Source organism: Pelobates fuscus, chromosome 3 (assembly GCF_036172605.1).
Source record: "Pelobates fuscus isolate aPelFus1 chromosome 3, aPelFus1.pri, whole genome shotgun sequence".
Taxonomy (NCBI): Eukaryota; Metazoa; Chordata; class Amphibia; order Anura; family Pelobatidae; genus Pelobates; species Pelobates fuscus.
In genome coordinates, this window is record NC_086319.1 from 300,518,307 (window position 1) to 300,539,447 (window position 21,141).

The 21,141-nt window shown below is 38.5% G+C and overlaps 2 protein-coding genes across 4 annotated transcripts in view; one reads left to right on the plus strand and one right to left on the minus strand.

The window, feature by feature from the left end:
* Nucleotides 1-461: 461 nt before the first annotated feature.
* SLC51B (SLC51 subunit beta) lies at nucleotides 462-13,084 on the plus strand. 2 transcript variants are annotated; one of them, XM_063448792.1, is made up of 4 exons: nucleotides 462-571; nucleotides 8,846-8,985; nucleotides 10,316-10,406; nucleotides 12,656-13,084. In XM_063448792.1, exons 2-4 carry the CDS (start codon nucleotides 8,880-8,882, stop codon nucleotides 12,870-12,872), a joined length of 414 nt encoding a protein of 137 aa, XP_063304862.1. In that variant the 5' UTR covers nucleotides 462-571; nucleotides 8,846-8,879; the 3' UTR covers nucleotides 12,873-13,084. The 2 variants fall into 2 exon arrangements, with proteins under 2 accessions (XP_063304862.1, XP_063304863.1); XM_063448793.1 differs by lacking the exon at nucleotides 462-571 and adding an exon at nucleotides 2,885-2,909.
* Nucleotides 13,085-15,763: 2,679 nt separating this feature from the next.
* RASL12 (RAS like family 12) overlaps nucleotides 15,764-21,141 on the minus strand; it is a 61,265-nt gene continuing 55,887 nt past the window's right edge. For both annotated transcript variants that reach the window (XM_063448790.1, XM_063448789.1), the window contains 2 exons: nucleotides 20,370-20,560; nucleotides 15,764-17,337 (listed from right to left, as the gene is read on the minus strand). In XM_063448790.1, the coding sequence (XP_063304860.1) occupies nucleotides 16,950-17,337; nucleotides 20,370-20,560 (579 nt within the window). In that variant the 3' untranslated portion in view covers nucleotides 15,764-16,949. The remainder of the gene's footprint in view (nucleotides 17,338-20,369; nucleotides 20,561-21,141) is intronic.

The following is a 21,141-nucleotide window of genomic DNA, read 5'->3' on the forward strand; positions in this document are numbered from 1 at the left end:
AACCTTGCACCATGACTCACTAGTTTACATGACTGACAATTCCGCATTATTATTAGCATAGTGGGTGACATTAGCTCCCAATCGTTTAGAGTTTTACCAGTTGAGCTACTTGGCCTCCTCTAAAGACATACATAAAATGCAAATGATTAATAAATAACTACTCTATAGTTACCGAAAATAAAATAAACGTCTGTAAAAGGATTACAGAAAACCTTTTAAATTGTTAGTTTAAGAGATTTAATGGAAGAATGTTGACTTGTTTTTTTTTTTTTTAAATGATTGAATATATAAAAGTAGATAACGGCAGGGAGTCTTCTGGGAGTGAAAGAGTGTGTGCCGGTTACACTATCAGCCACTTTCTGTTCATGCTGATGGGATGGGCTAGTTACAGAGTAACCAAGTGACTGAGGTCAAAGACACATCAGGAATCAAAAAGTAATTACAAAAACAGATAAGGATTACAATGCCAAGGGCATGGGGCATTCCCTCCCAGAAATATAAAACACACAGAATGGATTGCCAGTGTGCCCATGACTTGTAACTTGTCGGGACCAGCAAAGCATCTCTGAAGGTAAACTGAACACTGATTTATTATGGCATCCATACTGGAATTCTAAGTGGATGTGGTGATCCATACAAATTTCTCCTTTGGATTGTGTGAGATATACAGAGCTTTCCTTTGGATTGCGCGATAGTTTTAATTAGACGTGTTACTAATTTGCATTAAAACGCCTGTTTTAGACATTTCTAGAATGTTCAGATTCATTGTATTAACTATTTATAGATTTTAGTCTCATAGATTTTATTGCAGGTAGACATTGAATGTGATTGTAATGTTTTCTATTGAGTTAAAGACACATTTTCAAAGTCAGGTTGCTTTTAACTGAACTAACAGCATTTCTATATAAATCAGCAAATCAGTATCCTTTAAACCAATCATATTGTTTGCTTTTAAACACGTACTTGGCAGAATATTTCATACTTGGTTAATTTAAATCAATACAGTAATTTAGTAAAACATTAGACTAAAAAAGTCATACATACAAAAAAAGACATGTAAACCATACAGAACCAGGAGAATCTAGGTAATATAGCTCAACAACTGTTGTTGAACTACAAGCTCCTTGACCACTGGCTATTCTAAATCTGGACCAAAAACATAGGGATTGAAAAAAAATAGACAATAATCCATTCTTGGCATCAATGTTGCAGGTGTTGAGGTACTTTAAGAGTTGCAGATTTATGTTTTCCTTTGACACATTTAACTTTCCCTGGACACATTTAACACATTTGATTATCAGGACATGAAAAGTGCTGTCCAGCGGTATGTAGAATTAAAGTGAAGAAATTATACGTGTCTAGAAATAAAACGATGATGCAGAAGTCCTATTCCTGCTGGGTGGAAATAACCAGTCCATGTCATTTGCTTATATTTTAGCAATGTTTTCATTTTGCTTTCTATCTTAATATTTTATTACTTGTATCTGCATTAACCCTTTCACTGCAAAAAGGGTTATGAGATAAAGATATTGCTAATCTCTCTGGTCTTGAGTAATTCCACGATGATTCAATTAAAATAAAAAGTGAATTACAAAACGTAGGCCAAAATAACAGATTTAGAAAAATTCTCCAAGTCAGTTGTGTTTTCATTTTGGCTATTTTGGCCATAAATTTAAAATTCACTTTGAATTCCCAGAAAGTCTCACTTTAGTGAATAGCCCTGTTTGTCTCTGTACTTTCCTTGTCTGTGGAGCAGAGTTTATGTTTTCTATGTTTGTGTTCTATCTCTGCTGTGATCTCATGCTTTCAGTTACCTACTTTCATGGTTAAGTGATAAACTAGAATCCCATGACAGTCAGTGTGGTGCAGGTGTGTGTACTGACAAGTTGGAATTCACCTATAAATTTTAATCCTTGTAAGGAAATATTATGGAAACCAGGCCACAATCATGAATCTAAAATTTCTATAGCATGTAACTAACTGTACTTATTACTTATCAATTTTCCTAAACTCCTGGATCATACCGGCCAAAATTTCTATTGGACAAAGAGGGACGTTTTAATTTTAGTGGTGTGGCTGGGGGCATGACGCAGGGAGGGGCTGTTCTGAGACATTTTAGGTGACATACTAAACAATTTTTGCAACTAAAATGGAATTAAGAACAAGAACAATTTATCTTATTTCAACAGACTGATTTCTAAATACATTTATAGAAGTTTAAAGGCACATTACTGGTGGCTGTAGAGCTCTCTTATACAATATTGGAGCTTCTAGAATAGGGGAACATTGGGATAGAAAGGAGGGATTTAAGCTCAAAATAGGGACTGTCCCTACTAAATAGGGACACTTCGGAGGTAGCCTTGTTTGTTTCATTACTACAACTAAGGCTGTACATTAAATTGTGAATTGTAGATAATTAGCAAGAGGAACATCTTATATAGCCAAGCCAATAAATAGATTTTTCAAGCATTAATATTTTGGCCTACAATGTGTAATTCCCTGGCAACTTAAATTTTAGTAAATAGCCCTATTTGTCTGGATTTGTAAATCCTGGTTTAATAAATACAAACAAAAGCTTGTAACTATACATCACTGGTAAGCATACCGCAGAAAATTCCCAGATTATAAAGCATTAATGGTTTACTAGAGAGGTGTCTGACACAGTAGTTCTTGGAGCATTGCTGCAGTGGCTCATGGAGTGTTCATAGTGACATTTCTAGAGGGGCGTTTCATGCTCTGGAGAGCAATCGGTGAAAGTCACGGTGTCCATTCACCCCGGGGTGTGTTTACTGAGGAAAGTATTAGAAACGGAGAGAAAGAACGTGTGCTGGTTAAACTATGTGACCTGAGGGACAAGCACCCAGTGACATGCTGCAGAACCCAGGGGACACTCACAATCAGATAAGGCGGTGAGATGAATTTTGTAATGGAATGCTTTGTGATAACAGTAGATGTGGTACATTCTCTGTACATTCATTGTTAATCACCCACTCACAATAATTCTCTGAGTGCCACATGGCAAATCATCTAGTTTCAAAGTGTTGAAATCACCTTTGGCACTTTAAACTGTAGCAAGGATGAAATTTGTTAGTCCCAAAACCTTGGCTATTAACGTAGGTCACAGGTGAACTCCTGCTGAATGTAACTGGATGTCAATGAACTGTGGGACAGGGGAGAACTTGTGACCAGCTAGACTTGTTACCTAAAATCAATGTTTTAAGTAGAGTTTTAAAAATTCTGCATGTTAATATTAAAGAGTTCATCATTTTTAGGTATTTTAGTGACATATATCAAGGTGTCCAGGTTAGAACAACTGACTTTGAATATTTAATTGGGATAAACTTTTGGAAAAGCACCAAGAAGGACTAGGCTAGGCAAAAAAATTCCGAACATTGACCATTTGCAATCAACAATGGCATTTTTTTTTAAATTCTTATTATTATTTGCAGAGGGAGTGAAATGCTGGTAATATTACTACAATGCAATTACTGCCAGATCCTACTACCTAGATAGCTAGATTATCAGTATTTTAGTTTGGTATTATGCACTGGGCTGGTGGGGCTTGTCTGCAATCTGAGAGACTGTTCTTATTTGTGGGAGTATTGAACAAAATCAGCAACTGCCACCTCATCCACAGTGGACTTCCTGATAGCCTTGGACCATCTCTTTGCAAGTTTTTATTTATTTTCAATTCCGTTGCGATTACAATCTCAAATGTCACTGGTCTGGCTACCTGGAGGGGGGACAGGGACGACAACTAGGAGGTGTAGGCAGCAGAGGGAATTATAATCATCATTTTGGTTTATGATCACTACCGATTGCTAACTAAAATGGCGGCTGTAATGGTTATGGTGCCAGCATAGTTTAACATGTCTGAAATCCCCCTATTAATACAAATCCAGGGAAAGATTTCCCCTGGTATCTAGATATAAGACTATAAAAAAAAATCAAACTCTTAGTAAAAATGGCAAAGCTAAGTAATGCAACATAAAACAAAAGCTACCCCAATGGAATAAAATGTAAATACTGTATAGGCAGATGTATCACCATTAGACTTGTGCACAAATCCCTTCCGCCGGCAACAAAAGATTGATATTGAATCTACACCCGAACGAATCGATTTGTCACATATATCCTATTCACAATCACTCTATACAAATGAAAATGTTTGTTAAGATGTTACTTACAATAAGGGTTTCATCTCAACATGGTATGGGCTATGTTATTAGAAAAACAAAATGCTGACCTTCTTTCGTATACAAAAATATAGTAAAAGTAACACAAAGACACACTTTGTCAGTCAGAATATGAATGGGAATGGATTTTATTCAATAATACTGCAATAATAATAATGTGGTGAACCTGGGATGTTTGTTTACATCTGATGGAGTTGTATTAAATTGAAATATATCTGGCATGTGGTCTATGATATAATTTGACTTACAGTTCTGATTATAGCATATACAACCACAACTGCTAATTTATAATGAACAAAATATCCTCCTGCACCTGTACATTGATCTTGTATATTTTTTTTAGTGGCTAAACTTTTCATAGCAAAGAAAATGGAAATCTTTCATTATCACCTCTAGATAGCAGTTTAAACATTTACTCATAGAAACCTGCAATATTGAACATATGGCTTTTAGACTGCACAAGGCAGTAGTCCATGGGAGTTTAAGAGAATAATTATTCATAGACTCAAATTCTGGGATGATCTAGAGCAGCGTTTTCCAATTGGTGTTCAACAGAACCCTGGAATTTCGCGTAAATACAAATGGGGTTCCGCAAAAATTCAGGAAACAAAATGGCCACCGCGATAATTGAGGCGGACGGCAAGGGAGCACTCTCCCCTGCTCAGCTCCCTCGTGCACACAACAGTGATGCCGGAACCGGAATATATTGTCACTAAGAGGCGCACAAGGGAGCTGAGGCACTGTACACCCACACGCCAGCCGCTCAGCCCAGCAGCGCCACTGGACCCCAGGGACTGCACGCCAGCCGCTCAGCCCCACTGGACCCCAGAGAAATAGAGACTCCATGCCAACACTCCCAAAGGTAGGGAGGCTGGGTGGAGTAACATTTATAAAAATAAATAAATTGTGTGTGTGTCTGTTAAGGAGTTTGTATGTGTGTTTGTCAGTGAGTGTGTATGTGTGTTTGTCACTGAGAGTGTAAGTGTGTTTCTCAGTGAGTGTGTGTGTGTGTGTGTTTGTCAGTGAGAGTGTATGTGTGCTTGTCAGTGAGAGTGTATATGTGTTTGTATGTGTGTCTGTCAGTGAATATGTGTGTTTTTCAGTGAGAGTGTATGTGTGTCGGTCAAAGAGTATGTGTGTCTAAGTGTGTATCAGTGTGTATATCTGGTTGTTAAGATCAAGCTTCCCCTTCCGTCAAGCATACCCCCTTTCCCCCTCCCCCTCTTGTGGTTTTTAACCCCTTCTGCCACTTACCTGGGTCCAGCACTTGTCTTTTGGTGCTGGCTCGGATCCGCCTTCACTTTTCCCTACAGAAAAAACATTGTAAAATGCTTTCCTATGGGGTTTTGCGTGATGCTGGACGTCCCCATGAATAGCCTCTAGAGGTGGAGTTAACCCTAAACAGTAATTATTGCAGTTTCTTAAAAACTGCAATAATTACCTTTGCAGGGTAAGAGCCCTGGGACAGTGCATCCAGATCACTTCAATCAGCTGAAGTGGTCTTGGTGCCTATAGTGTCCCTTTAAGTGAAAGCAGACGCATGGTGAGAAAGAACGGAAACAGCCTGGGGAGACATTTAGGGAAAAGATAGAGAGACTTAGGAAACAGAGACTGGGAGACATTTTAGGAGATAGACATAGTGAGCACACATTTAGGGAAAGAAAGAGACACACTCTCACTAACATACACACTCACTGAAATACACATTGTCACTAACACACACACAGTGTCACTTGCACACTCTCACTAACACACACACACAGAATCACTTGCACACTCTCATTAACACACACACAGAGTCACTTGCACACTCTCATTAACACACACACACACACACACACACACAGAGTCACTTGCACACTCTCACTAACACACACACACAGAATCACTTGCACACTCTCATTAACACACACACAGAGTCACTTGCACAGTCTCACTAACACACACACACAGAGTCACTTGTACACTCTCATTAACACACACACTGTCACTCAAAAACAAACTCACACCACTTTACATAAAGTCACACATTATTTACACACACAAATACAGCAATTTAAAACAGGCACACAATAAACAGCCCCCCTTATCCTGCCATTCCTGGGTGCTGTGAAGAAGAGAAGAGGGCCAGGCTGCAGGAAGCTGTTCTATTTTCTCCTGGGGGAGCAGGAGAGTCGTGCACTGTGAGTACAGGCTGCTTCTTGTTCCCCTCAGAGAGTTTCCGGTGTTCACAGGCAGGGTACCAGGTCATGTCCCTGCTTCCCTCTGCCTGCAGGAAGCAGTGTGCTCTGCTTGGGTGCTGGGTTACATACCCCGCTCCCCGAGCAGGTCATTGGAGGCAGAGGGAGCCCAGCAGCTGAATGGCTGCTCTGTGGGGTGGCCAAAGACCCGCTCACCCAGCGTTCCAGCCAGGCAGCAGCAGGAAACCTCCCGGTGGGCGCCACCCAGGCCTAATTTGTCTTATGGTAGCGCCGGCCCGGTTGACAAACAGATACACACACTGGCACATACAAACACAGATGCACACACCTTGGGTTGGCAAGTTGTCTGGTTCTGTTTTTATTTTTAATATCCATACTGGAGTTGGAACACAGTGTTAATTAAGTATAACTAGCTAAATATTGTATACGGTAAGTGCATCTATGTAAGACTACATTTTCCCGTTGTTGTTTCTTTTTATGTAAACTGTAGACATAAAGCACAATACAATATGAAATATGGAATCTCAAGGGATTTACGTAAACTGACAATCAGGATTGGCAGTTAGAAGTCTCATATTGATTTAAGCCATTGGGAATTCTCTTCAGCAGAGAATTCTGGATAAATGTGAATTTAGCTAGTTGTTACAGCTGAGTTATTGGTGAATTGGTAATAATATGAGGTTTATGGATTTCAGAACCAGTGTTTTTAGAACCTTGCAATTCTGAGTGAAGTGCTCTATGCATCCAGCAGAGTACAGTACTGTGCAAATAAGAACCAAGTGAAGTTCAAGTTATCAATCCATCATTAGAAGTATAATTACCCTCTTACTGCAATATTTTATAAGAAGCATCTTAAAATCATTGTATATGGTACTATATAATTTTGGTCTCTTATGGACTGCAAAATACATGTTACGTATTGACCATGCATAAAGTTTTGCACATATTATAAGGTTCAGACAATTAATTATTTTTTTATTTAAATTATGAAAATTAATCAAACTGTAGATTTATTTTGAAGTACATGATATTTCTTATGGGAATGCCAGTATAATTCCTGGCTCCAGCCTTTTGTGTAACACTGGTGTTCTAGCCTCTTATAGGTAGATATAATGTGCCAAGCAGAATCAATGCTAAGATTATAACCACAGGAATTATGTGGACCTTAAAGGGACACCTAAAGCACCTTAGCTTTCTGAAATTCTTTAAATGTGAAGAGTGTGTCCTCTTTTTATTTTACAAGAAATAGATATTTCAATAGCAATTGCCACTTTTATAAATTTACCTTGTTACACCCACTCCTGTCAATCTGCCAACAGGTCCTATTACTTCCTGGTTTGGTTAACTCAGTTGAGATAAACTCAAAAGACAGGCAATTGCCCGGAGCACATGCCTTGAAAATACTTCTAATTGAACTGCATTCAGGGCCGGTGCAACCATAAGGCCGGCACAGGTCAACTCCTTAGGGAACACCCTCCAGGGGGCGCAAGGTCCAATTGACCAGCAGGTGGGGAGCACTCTCCCTCCAGCCAGTTACTTCATGTAGAGTGGCTGTGCAGACCATGGAAGAGAATCTTCTGTATCCTCTACCCGGCCTGACAGGAAGCGGTTTGCTGAGATTACAGAACAGGTTCCTAGTAAACTGGGTAGAGGATAATGAAGACCCTCATGGAGACCCTCGCTGCATGGAGGAAAGCAGGCAAAGGAGGGATGTGTCAAACAAAAGGGATGAAGAGGAAGAGACACACAGAGGGGAAATGGAAAAAGACACATGGGGGATGGAGAGGGAGAGTATGCTCCATCATACTGGCCCTTCTACTTCTATACACCTTTCCCTCTGCTCCACCCCCACCTGTACAGCTATGCTTAGAGGAACTCTGTCATCCACACCATGTGTGGATGGAAACATAATTTCTGGGTTAGTATATTATTATTATTACTGGCACTTATAAAGCGCAAACATATTCCACGAAGCTGTACAATTGGGAGAAAAGACAGTATAATAAACACAGACCTATACAATATATAAAGATGGCCCTTTACCTTTTTGTATCTATACAAACCAAGGTTCTGCACACGCCGGTCCGAAGCTTCGGATAAATAATGATCACGAAGAAGAGTTCTCAAAAAGTGTTGGGTGACTCAATATTAACCTTGAAACCAAACAGTCTAATTTCTGTGCCTCCCAATTCAGATAATTTGGTACCACAATGTATAGATACACATAGAATTGTTTACAATAGTTTATTATTAATTTTGAGAGTTGTCAATTGGACTAAAAAAAGTCACACATATTAGAGGACCTATGTTTAATAAAAATAAGGAATGAATGGTTATATAGAAACCATATATAGAAACACGTTTTATATTTATAGTAATGTGTATAACTGTGCTATATGTGGTGTCTGTTGGATGTTTTTAACATAATTCTGGTGTTTTGTAACACAGTCCCCAGCCATATAGAGAGTGATACTTGTAAGAAATGGCTGACAAAAGTGTTAACCAGAACAGTGCTGGAGACACAACTCCTTCTTTGGAACAGAGACAGAAGATGGAGAAGGCTCTTTATTTCTTCCGTGTAGGAGACCGTAAGTGGAATCAATGTTAAAACTTACAAGCATTTACTTAAAAAAAATTAACATAAAAAAAATAACAATTATTAAAGAATTTGGGGCCAAAAAGAACAACACAATTATAAACATAAGGTTCCTAGCTCTGCAGCAGCATTAAATGACTACAAAAACATGTTAACAAGTACACAGGATCCAGCCGTGTACTCAATGCTGTGGATTTAGCTGGCCTAGGATTAGTAGTTACAACCACAGCACATTAAAAGCAGGTATTCCCCTAACCGTAAACATCCCCTAACCCTAAGCAGTTCTAGCTCTATTGAACGCTAATCCTAACTGTAAAAAGGCTACCATAACTCTTACCTCTCTAACAGCAACCTTAGTAATGTCCTATCAAAAAAATTCACATATGTTTTCACTGTGGTTTGATAACATGATGGTCATACGATGACAGCATTATTGCTTTAACCACTACTTCATTATTGCTTTACCAAGTTTCCCAGGGGTATCTAAAGCATAGCATGTTAATGGTAACGGTTAAATTAATTATATGCGAGTATCGTCTGTCACCATCCCTAAGTTTTACTACAGGAATATATATTCACTCAATTTGCACGATTACTCCCCATTCATTTAACCCCTTAAGGACCAATCTTCTGGAATAAAAGGGAATCATGACATGTCACACATGTCATGTGTCCTTAAGGGGTTAATAAATTCATTTATGTTTATTACCAGTAAGTATACCTTTACTGAAAAGGGTAGGCCGTGTCTAGAGGTCAAGTCTCCCTGTCTTTCTTTACCAGGAGATATAAATTGTGTATATAAATTGTGTATATTAGTAAAGGGAATAATAATCTACATTGAAATATTTGGAGATCATATCAATGTTGAGTTACTCTAGTCCTCTCTCATTTCTCAGTCTGTGTGTGGAGGGTGAAAGGGTATTGCAGTCACTGTTCTCCTTGGTGGTGGGTGAATGACCAGCCGAGCTGTGAATCAGTCAGCTGGTCTCCTTCCTGCTTCCAACCTGTATTATATAAATGTAAAGGAAAAGAAAAGATATACTAATTTAGGAATATATGCGTATGCGCATGTCTGGCTCTGTGAGTTTGGATCTTCATGAATATCTGGGAGAGGGTGCTAGAGGGGCCCCACAAACTGCTTTTGTAAGAGTCCCCAAGATTACTAACAGCAGTTCCTTAAAGGTGACACATTTTTTAAATAATAAAAACTGAAAGAATTCAAGGGCAATGCATATGTGGCACTGGATGGTGAAGAGTATATTGGTTAATAAAATATGAGTATTGAGGCTTACAGTGATATCGATTTCCATTTTCTCCCACAGTTACTGCCTGGAATTACACAATCCTCGCTCTTGCATTTGCTGCACTGCTTTTGGGGATCTTTCTTCTTGCCCGGAATATCTTTAATAACAGGTATACAAATGCTTTAAACCATACCTTTCTTCAGGGCCGCCACCGGAAATCATGGTGTCCCTTGCAAAAAATGATTATACACAATAACACTAGGGAAACATGCACACGTTAAAAAAAATATTATTATTAGTTACAGAAGCAAATTTAAATTTCACCAAGTATTTATTTGACAAAAATATTTTCTGAATGTATATATACTCTTACACATCACCGTTACACATCATGGATTAAGGCACACAGAAAACGTGCAAAATATGTGAAAAAGAGTGTGTGCAAAATAAGAAACACCAAACTCAATAAAAGAAATGAGGAGACTGCTCATGAAAGACACGTTAAAAAAATAATCAGAAAATCCTGGGTTGCAAACTTTCACCAGTCAAATTGTGGCAATAGCACACTGTAAATGTGGTATTTCCTGAATGTTGGAGGCATTAACTTTAGTCCAAATTGCATCCATGTGAAGTCTATCACGTCAATTGTAGAAAATAAAGCTTTCTATGGATGTATTCTCCCTTTAGTGAACACACTAACCTCCAGTGTTTAGCAGCAATGTTATTTTCATAAAGCAACTAAAGAAAACAAATTAACAAGAATGCCACAAAGAGGTACACTGTGCAAAAAGTATGCAGAAGCCAGCCTGGTCCAAAAAGAAAAAAGCAACAAAAAAAATCAAAAAAGGAGAAAAATACAAAAAACAAAATTCCCCTTAAAACATTATACTAGCAGTGGGAAATAGTTTCACGTGTGGTTTATGTAGTTTCGGATTCTAGTTCCGTTAGTGTCCTACTTGAGATGTTTCAAATCAGGTCCTTTTTCTGAACTCCCGATTCGTTCCCTGTGCTCTAGTCCTGCCACTGCCTGATCTTGTGATAACCCCACCTGATTCTTCTCCTCTCCATGGGGGGCATGATCTAAAAAAAATGAGCCCATGGATGTAGAGGAGGCAGAGGAGGAAAATAATAATCTTTTTTTGTTTGCCATTGATTTGTAGGTTGTTATCTACTCACAGTTGGTTGTGAGCGAGTTTCTCTATCTCTGTACCACGTGTTTACTCGCTTTTAACTTTATTACTTGGATAACTTTGGTCTACCCTCAGCAAAAGCACTCTAGCAAAAATGCACTCACACTCCCATAAACAAATATATATAACGCACATACACAGGTGCACAAAGACATACACTCAACCCCATCTGTTCCTGTGCGTCCAACTCGTCTAGTTAATACGTGTCTGTTAGTCCACCCATTGTACAGCGCTGTGGAATTTGTTGGTGCTTTATAAATAATAATACAAATAAGCACACACATATAAAAAAAGTATACACACTGCCACACCTAAAAACACACACAAATGCACAAGCATATACACACTGCCAAACAAATGCAGACCACCAGACACATGCAGTATACACAGATATACATAGCCACACAGATACATATTTACACACTGCCGCATATATTACACACACAAATGCACAAGCACATAAAGACTGTCACACACACACACATACATACACAGATACACACTAACAAATGCACAGACATATCAACACTGCCACACAAAGATACATAATGCCAAGCACAAGTTTATGTGCCACACAAGTCTGGTGCATAAACATATAATTCAAGCTTTGTTTTAATCACCCTCTTTTTTGCCTAACTTGGTGCTTGAGGCGGCATCCCATGTGGATGCAGATGCTTTCCTTGCCCTCCTGCGCAGCTTCCTTATCGCCTTGAGAAGAAGTGACATCACTTCCTCCTAGAACTGCCGCACAAGAGAACAATGGAGCCCGAGTGTCAATACAGTTCTTGAAGGGGCCAGTTCCACCTCACATTTAGGATGTGGTCTGGCTAGGACATATATGTATATGTCCAGACCTCATAGCACTTGCCATCTCCTGGGCACAGTTGGGCCTTGTAATGTAGTACTTGCTGTTACCCCCTGATGGCGGCCTTGCCTTTCATAGAAAAATCCATATTTCTAAAGTAGGAACATGTGGAATTTGTGTGATTCTCGTTAAGTATACATTGGAAACATTAAAGACTTATTTCCAGCCTTTTTGCTATATAGCTGCCATAAGCTGTTGCTATTAACAACGGCCGGTAGTTAAAAGCAGCTACTAATAACTAACTGGTTTCCAAAAGTGTTGCGTTTTTGTGAAACAGCTTTCTATGACATCCATCTTATTTAATATGTAATGCATACTATGCTCACATAGATATCTTTCAGCTACTTATTTAATGTTTTACAGGAAGAGGAAGATGATTGCATTGTACCAGAGAAATGCAAATTCTGCTGCACCGGCTGAGGGTGAGGCAAAACAGGCTGTTGTCCAGCTGGAAAAAAACAGTGCATTAACCGAGGAAACACCACTAAAAAAGGAACTGCAGCCTGGTGACATTGAAATCCAGTGGAAGGATGGACAGATTGCTGCCTTGTACAGAGATGTGCCAGAGGAAGACGTCTAGATAAAGAGAGAGCCATTGTTTTTCTAATGGCCATGGGGCCGCACAAGACGGTGTAGTGACAGAAAGTACTTACAAAACTTTCCACGTATTAAGACTGTTCTTATTCAAAAGTTCTATTGTTTAGCAATCCGCGTCAAGATATATCTGTTCTCATGACTAAAAACTACTGTTACCATTGGCATATTAAAAGGGTCAGTATTGTCTTGTACTGAGGTGTACCGCTGTCAGTGGACTCTATGCTGCCTTTTAGGATTTGTATATACTTATTTCAGTAGGTAGATATATTAAGGTGCTGCATGTTAAAAATATCATTTATGACTGATCATTTTTGTATGACTTTATTAAATAGCCAATACATTTTCCAACATTTATAAACAGAAAATGAAGGAACTTTCATGTACGTTCTCATGCATGATGGGTGCCTTTTATTCTTGAATATTTACCTTTGCAGACATAGGAAATATGTATAAAATAATGTAGGTGAGTGACTGACTTTATAGAGGAAGCTTATACAGTAAAGGAATAAACATGTGAGTTTCAAGATGAAATATAGATTGTTCTAATGGATGTAGGGCATTTCTTATATAACTGCTTTTCTAATGAATTTCTCAACCCAATGTGGTGGCTTTGAGTAAGTGACCAAATTTATTTCAAAACATTGCCAGGTCAGTGATATGGTTGAATACATTTCATACATATTACTAAATTTGACTTGGGGATGGATCAGATATATTATATGGGGACCTAGAAGTGGAGATCAGAAATACTAATGGCCAATTATGACCTTGGGACTGCTTTTGTAGAGCCTCAGACAGATAGCAACAACCTTAACTCATGGGGAGAAGAAAAACTTTTCTGATACAATAACTGATGGTTTTATTTTTGACACATCTGCGATAATACATGCTTAAACATCCAATATTTTTTTTGTGTGATCAACCACCCCAGCAAGCTCTAACTTAAAGAACAGCTATCATGTAAAACATAGTTTGGTGTCTGTCAGAGTGAATAACAGGTTAACCATGCATTGTGCACACAAAACAACTAGGCAACGTATAGTTTTTAGTATTTTATATATTTACCCCTCAATGATACCCCTCTGTTGATGGCATGATGTGCAGATGCTTCGGTCCCAAATGAAGAGGTTGCATCTCACAACTTTAGAAATTCTGGAATACAACTTGCATCATTTGCACCATCCACTCTACACCAACATGTTATGTATGTATATACAGGATGTGCCAAAATTCAGAGTAGGATTTGATAGTTGAATAACGTATTTGTTAGTAGTTCAATTTGTTTGTTGCAGGTACATATTATAACTCTATAAAATCTTGGGAGATTCATCATGGGTAATTTCAGGAAGGAACAATGAGTAAATATAGTGGAATTTTATTAGTGTGAGATATGATTGAAAGTTTATAAATCCTCTAGTGGAAAATCATCCTTAAAGGTGGTTTCAACAGTATGTCCATACAACCAGGACCACAATGGACCTCCTGAGACAATTGTACGACTAGCAGATAATTTCAAGAAATTCCCAGATTAATTGGCCATCAGATAGCCCGACCTTTCGTAGCCCGATTGATTAACGTGGGGATATCTGAACGAGCGGGTGTACGTGAACAAACAACGTACACTTGAGCAGCTCAAGAAGAACATCCGTGCAGAAACTCAAGAGCTGCAACCCCTAAACATGAACCAATGTTATGAACATTGAAATCGCAAGAGCCCAACTTTGAGAGGCGGCAAATTGAACTCATTTAAGATGTCATCTTTCATACCTAGTCCAACAAATCTCCATATGTTAAGCATTCATTGTATGGAATATAATTAAAATTGGTTCATTAATAAAAAAATGTATTGACTTTGCAAACCCTACTTTGAATTTTGGCCCACCCTGTATTTTTAATCCATACATTTGCTGGAGATTTCATCAGTTAATGCTTAGAGTAGATTAAGGGTGAAATTGTCATCCATCCATACAATGTGGATGATTGGTTTACTTTAACTCCCATATTATCTTAAAGACAAGTGGGTGATAGAATCACAAATACTGGAAAGAAAAGCAAAATACTGAGTGCAAGGTGCCTTTCTGCCAACAGTGCTTCCAACTCTAAGCAGAGAATGGCAAAACTAATTTCAAATGAAAGCAATTAAAATTCATCAAAACATTAACAAGTTACAGCAGTTATTTAAAACGTATGGGTACACCAAAAGTATGAAATGAGATCATCCCTTTATCAATTAAGGAAATACCATACAAACTCATGGTACCCAGATGCAATGCACCCTGGCGTTTAATTAATATGTATCATATGCTCTGGCTGTTTGACAGCAGCCTGGCATATGCAGTAAATACGCAGTAAATAAAAAGTTCTGTATTTTTTTTTAGCAACCAATAGGTATTAAGTTGTGCAAAAATTGTGTTTATGAAAATTATTTTTATATCGAAACCAAAATACGTTTTGTATGGAGTTCTAAAACTGGAGCAGTTATGTTGAAATGCTCCTGTGAATTTCATTGGTTTCTGTAGTGACCTCCCCATGTTTTTTAAAAACACATGCCAATATACATCTCATCAGTAGAATCTAGTGCAGAAGAAAGAGAGTGTGTGTTACTTATGGGGAGAAAGACACTATGTGTATTTCTTGTGCACATAGGTAAGGTACAGATAATTAACAGTTGCAAGAAGTAGACAATGCTTATGAAGGTAAGAGTAAAAAGCCATTGTGAAAATGAATTGAGAGGTAGTGCCTGTGTATGTATACGAGAGAAGCACCTGTACCTGTGAAACTGAAGTAAGGGAAAGAAAACATATATGTGTACATGTTTGTGAAATAAACACATCCAGAGCTAAACTCGGGAAGGGCATTGCTGGATTTTGCTAATAATTCCAAACGGTGGACACATATAGATGCACAGTTTTACAAATATGCATACAGTGGCAAGTACCTACACACATTAAAGCACACAGCTTCTGCTATGAAATTGACACAGCTGCATTGATTCCTGCCTGATAAAACAATTAAATGGTTCCTTTCCCCTGTATGTGAAGTAGTCTTAACAAGTGGAGGCAGTGCTTTTAACAGCTTGGATGCAGGAACTTAGGGAAAGAGTGGGGATGACCCCTCAGGTAGCTCCTGCAACCATCCATCCATTTCCCTGACTTCTTAGGGGAGCATTTGCCCTGGTGCACTCCCCGACCTGCCAATGTTAGAACCATAAAAGTTGGAAATTATTAAGATATTGATGCAGAGGCATAAGATGGTAAAACATAAACCAGTTGCTCATCTCATAATCTGACAGATGGTGTACAGCAAAGTAAAGGGCATATATCTAGCATTTAAAACAGAGCAGACACCCTATACCTGCATCACAGTCAGAAACGTGACTTGTATTACATCTATTTTTAATTTCCACAACAGCAGCACTTCCTGTTGAATGTCTAGCTTTTCTGCATTAGTTGGGTAATGTGCGTTCTTACAGAACAAATCTTGCTCGGAATTGGCACATGTAGATACTATCCAGAAAGAGATCCAGTGAGTACATTGTGTGCAATGATCAGAAGGCTGATAATGTGGTGTGGGTTGCTAGATTGGCAGAACGGACAGCGTGAACATCTGTATAACAGATCATCAAAGCTCCAGCACTTCGCACACACAGGAAAGGATCAACAAACACAACCCATATTTACATGAAATATGTAGGCTTTTCTCCAAGAATTCTCTGTTATTCTTAACTACATGTGACAGCGGGGATGCAATCACAATGCTCAACATAAACATGCAGAATTCACATTGACTAAAAGAAACTGCACCGTCTACATCAATATAGTATTGCCATATGGTTACATGTTGGTTGTTTCAAATGTTTGTTCAATTAGAAAATTGATTTTTTTTTCCCCCCCCGATGAATAAATAAGCAAATGTGGGCTGGATGAAAAGACACAAGTCTAATTTCCAGAATCATAGCTTTCAAGCTTCTTTGTCGCATTGCATTCATTTAAAGGTTAAACTCGTCATCAACTTCTGACAATGGCCATGACACTCACAGCACTGGTCTACAATCCCATTGCTAGAATATCTTGAAGCCTTTAAGCAGAGTGAGGGTGGGCGCTTTGCGTTTGCTCTGCGCTCTAGAAGACTTAACAGTGACAAGTTTTGCTTGAGCCACAGATGGAATCTCCTTGTAGCTCACAGGGGACAGTGTGCTGAGTGTGGGTACACCATGTCGAGTGGAAGATGCAGGAGAAGCAGTGGGTGGGAAGCCAAGTAGAGCCCTCTCTTCGCTGATGTAGAGTGGTGGTCGAATAGGGGAAGATCTCTCCGCATCTCTCCTTACTTCCTGGATGGCATCATGAAAAATTTGTTGGACCAACCGGAAATCCAGGCAAGCAGATATCTCTCTGAATAGACACCCATGACGAGAAGCAAGACCGGAACCATCTGCCTTACTGACCTGCCTGAGAGATTACAGAAAGATTTAGGTGCAGCAATACACATGTATGTAAGCAGAGAATGTGACGGTGGAGTAGGTCCCTTGTCTTATTTAATCTACAAGTGATGTACATCATGACCTTTTTATTAAGGCAGTTCATTCAGCAAGATGTTTATCTCCAATGGTTATGAATAAAGTTGTCACTACCCGCGCTAGAATACTTTAATCCTATTTTAAAATAATGACTGGATAGTATATTATACAAAAAGCAACAATACATTAAAGCTGCTCTTCCACACAAAGCCAACTACTGAAAAGACATTACCTTCTTATCCCAGATATGTTGATCTTCTCCTAAATTGAGAAAGCTCCCTGATAAAGCAGTGTTACTGACAGCACAGAGCTGTAGAAGTGGAGATACAAAGAGAAAGGACAGAGAACAGCAGAGGAAACAGACAGACACACGGTGAAAGACAAAAGAGATACTTCAAATCAATATAATAATATCAACTATGGGGATCTAATTCAAGCACCAAACTTTATTAATTCTGGGGATATCAAGGAAAATAAAAGTTCACCTACACAGCACAGTTAATTTAAACAGGTCATCCAAAATCCGTAGGGTTTCACTGGGCTCAACATAATTAGAATTCTTCCCAACACTGAATTAGGCAAACCATTAGAAAATGTATAGATCATAAGAGTCATATGCTGCTCCTGATGTCAGAGAGGAGATTGCAGCACACATGAACACACATTAATAAACTGTTCTGAACAAAGGATGTTTCTATAGCTAGACAAATGTACTTCGGGGTTGCACAATGTTTGGAATAAAAATGCTGCCCTTTAATAAGCTGCCTTTCACAGTTACGTCAAGCAAGCTCTAAACATAAACATACTAAAAGAACAAGGAGAGAGTAGTAAGATGTGAGAAGTATTTTTCAGAGTGAGATATATTGGACTGAAACCACCCTGTGGACTGGATTTTTGTTTTGTACCGAGCAGAGAAATTTCGTATTGTGGATACAGCACAATGTCAAACACCTCAGGAAGTATTGTTAAGTGGTACCCCTTAATATATACTATTGCAAAAACAATACGATCTCAAGAAATTAATATAACGATGTCATAAAACTACACACATATATATACACAAACACACACAGATATATATGCACACACACATTTAATACGTATGTGTGTGTGTGTGTGTGTGTGTATATATATATATATACACACACACACTTTTATTTCCAATATATGTATAATATATTATAATTAAAGCATTTTATAATATATTATACATATATAATGCATACATATGATTTTATTATGAGTGTATTTTGAGATGTGTATTTATCTCAAAGTACACCTTTAATGAAATCATATATATGCATTATGTATGTATAATATAATAATATATACAATATATTATAACATATTATACATATATAATAATAATAATACAGACACTCCTCACTTACCAACCGGGTTCCATTCCTACGACCCGGTCGTAGAACGAATCAGTCGGTAAGTGAGGAGTTAAGGGATTCCCTGCTCTGTTGCATTTGTCTACATTCGGGAAAGTTTCCCCGAACATAGACATGCACACCAGAGCAGGGAATCCCCACGACGGCTTGCACTTAAGCCTGGTCGTAAGTGCGAGCAGTCATAAAACAGGTAGGTTGCTAAATGAGGACCACCTGTATATGTATAATATATATATATATATATATATTTTTTTTTTTTTTTACTTTTTAGCAGCTTGGGGGACTGCCTGACAGCTCAGACAGTCCCCCTGCTGGCAGCTCCTAGAGTCCTATTGCAGCAATGTGATCATGGTTATCACATGGCCCTGGAGGGCTGGAGCTGCTGCTTTTTTTCGGTCTGCACCTTGACAGTGTGATTTACTGCAATGTGTGACTACTTTCCTCAATAAATCATCACTTTTCATGGAAAACACCAGACGATATCTGGTCCATTACTCACAAGCATGTATATGGTTTAAAGGGACACTAAAGGCACCCAGACCACTTCATCTCATTGAAGTGATCTTGGTGCAGTGCCAAAGTCTGCGTAAACCTGCAATGTGAAAAATTGCAGTTTCTGTGAAATTGCAATGTTCACATTGCAGGGTTAACGCCAACTATAGTAGATGTCCTTTAGAAAGCCATTAGAGATGCTTCCTGGTCCCTAATGGAGTTTTACTTTGTGAAATAACGTTGGACGTCCTCAGACATTGTATGACGATGTCAAACATCTTTAATCACTGATTCAATGCTTTCCTATGGGAAGCTTTAATGCACGCACAACGCTGGCTGCACATGTGCCTTAGGTCCTACCATTGCTGTGACTTCACTGAAGAAGGTGACGTAGCCAGCGTCATGGGAGCCTCGTGCTGGAAAAAGGTAAGTTAAAAAAGGCAGTTGGGGAAATGGACACTATAGCATTAGGAATACAGGTTTTGCAATCCTAACACTATGATGTTTCTTCAAAGAGAGCACTGGTTCAATTTACAACACAATTAGTCTATCTCAGTTAAGACAATGCATTGTAATAGTGTGCTCTTCAAGTCTACAAGAAGTGAGGCTCTGGGAACTCACAGTCCTATTGGATTTAGGAAAAGCATATTTATCATGTATATGTTTAGTAAAATGTAGCCTTTTCATCTTTTGTAGCCTTCCCTATAATTGTCCTGTTTTTGCCCCGACCCTGTTTACATTGTTACGTCCATATTATATCCATGTAACATCGGTACATCTTTGTTAGATCCAAGTTACATCTTGGTTAGATCCTGGTTGCATTATTCCATCAGAAAGCTGTACACCACTCTGCAACTTCCTGATGTAACCATGTGTCAAAAAGAATCAACTTATCTTATTGTCAAAGAAATGGATATTAAACCTTACCCCTAGTGAAAGAGGGGTTGGCACCTGGAACACTGTTATTCTACCATCAATCTCATCCCAACTACCATAAATAACATCCCAACTTCCACTTTATATTTAGATCAGTGTATATAGTGCTATATCTAGTACTGCTGTGTGTCTGCCATACCTGTATCGCTCCATGTCCAACTTGTTTCCCAACAGCAAAACTGGGCACTCGTGTAAGGCTCCTCTGTTATACTGAGAAATAATGTCTAGATATTGGCAGCATCTCTCAAAACTCTGTTTATTATCAATACTATACACCACCAAGAAGACATTTGCCCAGTGTAGGTACCGCTCTGGATTCACAGGTCCATCCTGGAGGAAAGGTAGAAAATGAGAATGTATTGGAAAGTCTGAACACAAGAAAGAAAATAAAAGAAGAATATAAGAAGCACATATAGGGATGAGAGAGTGGGAGAGAGAGAGTGAGAGAGTGTGTATATATATTAAAATATAATACAATATATATATATATATATATATATATATATATATATATATATATATGAACAAAGGTCACCATTGAATATAAAAATATAGCAATAATAAAATGGTACTCAAAAGTAACTACTTTGTCATACCTGCCAAAATTGGAATGGATTTGGTGTCTTTAGCATAATAAAGTGGTTTTGCTGTGTAGATCATGCCCCTGCTGTGCCACTGCTCAATTCTCCCCAATCTAGGAGTTAAATCTCTATATGTTTTATTTCTGTTTATGCAGTCCTAACCACATCTTCCTTGGCCCAGGCTCACACATCCTCCCTGCCCAGATCTTGAAAAGGAGTCTAAATTTGTTTAGCTTCCCTTAAATGTGTTTAGTTTAGAATTTCTTATCTCATTCTCTGTTGACAGCTTGCTATAGCCTCATATGCCTCAAATGGATGGCTGCCTACTTC

Bases quoted from the DNA above. Each gene is read 5' to 3' on its own strand.
- SLC51B (XM_063448792.1), top strand. From the start codon at position 8,880: ATGGCTGACAAAAGTGTTAACCAGAACAGTGCTGGAGACACAACTCCT. The intron at 8,986-10,315 runs GTAAGTGGAATC...TTTCTCCCACAG, and splicing joins TTTCTTCCGTGTAGGAGACC to TTACTGCCTGGAATTACACA. The intron at 10,407-12,655 runs GTATACAAATGC...AATGTTTTACAG, and splicing joins CGGAATATCTTTAATAACAG to GAAGAGGAAGATGATTGCAT.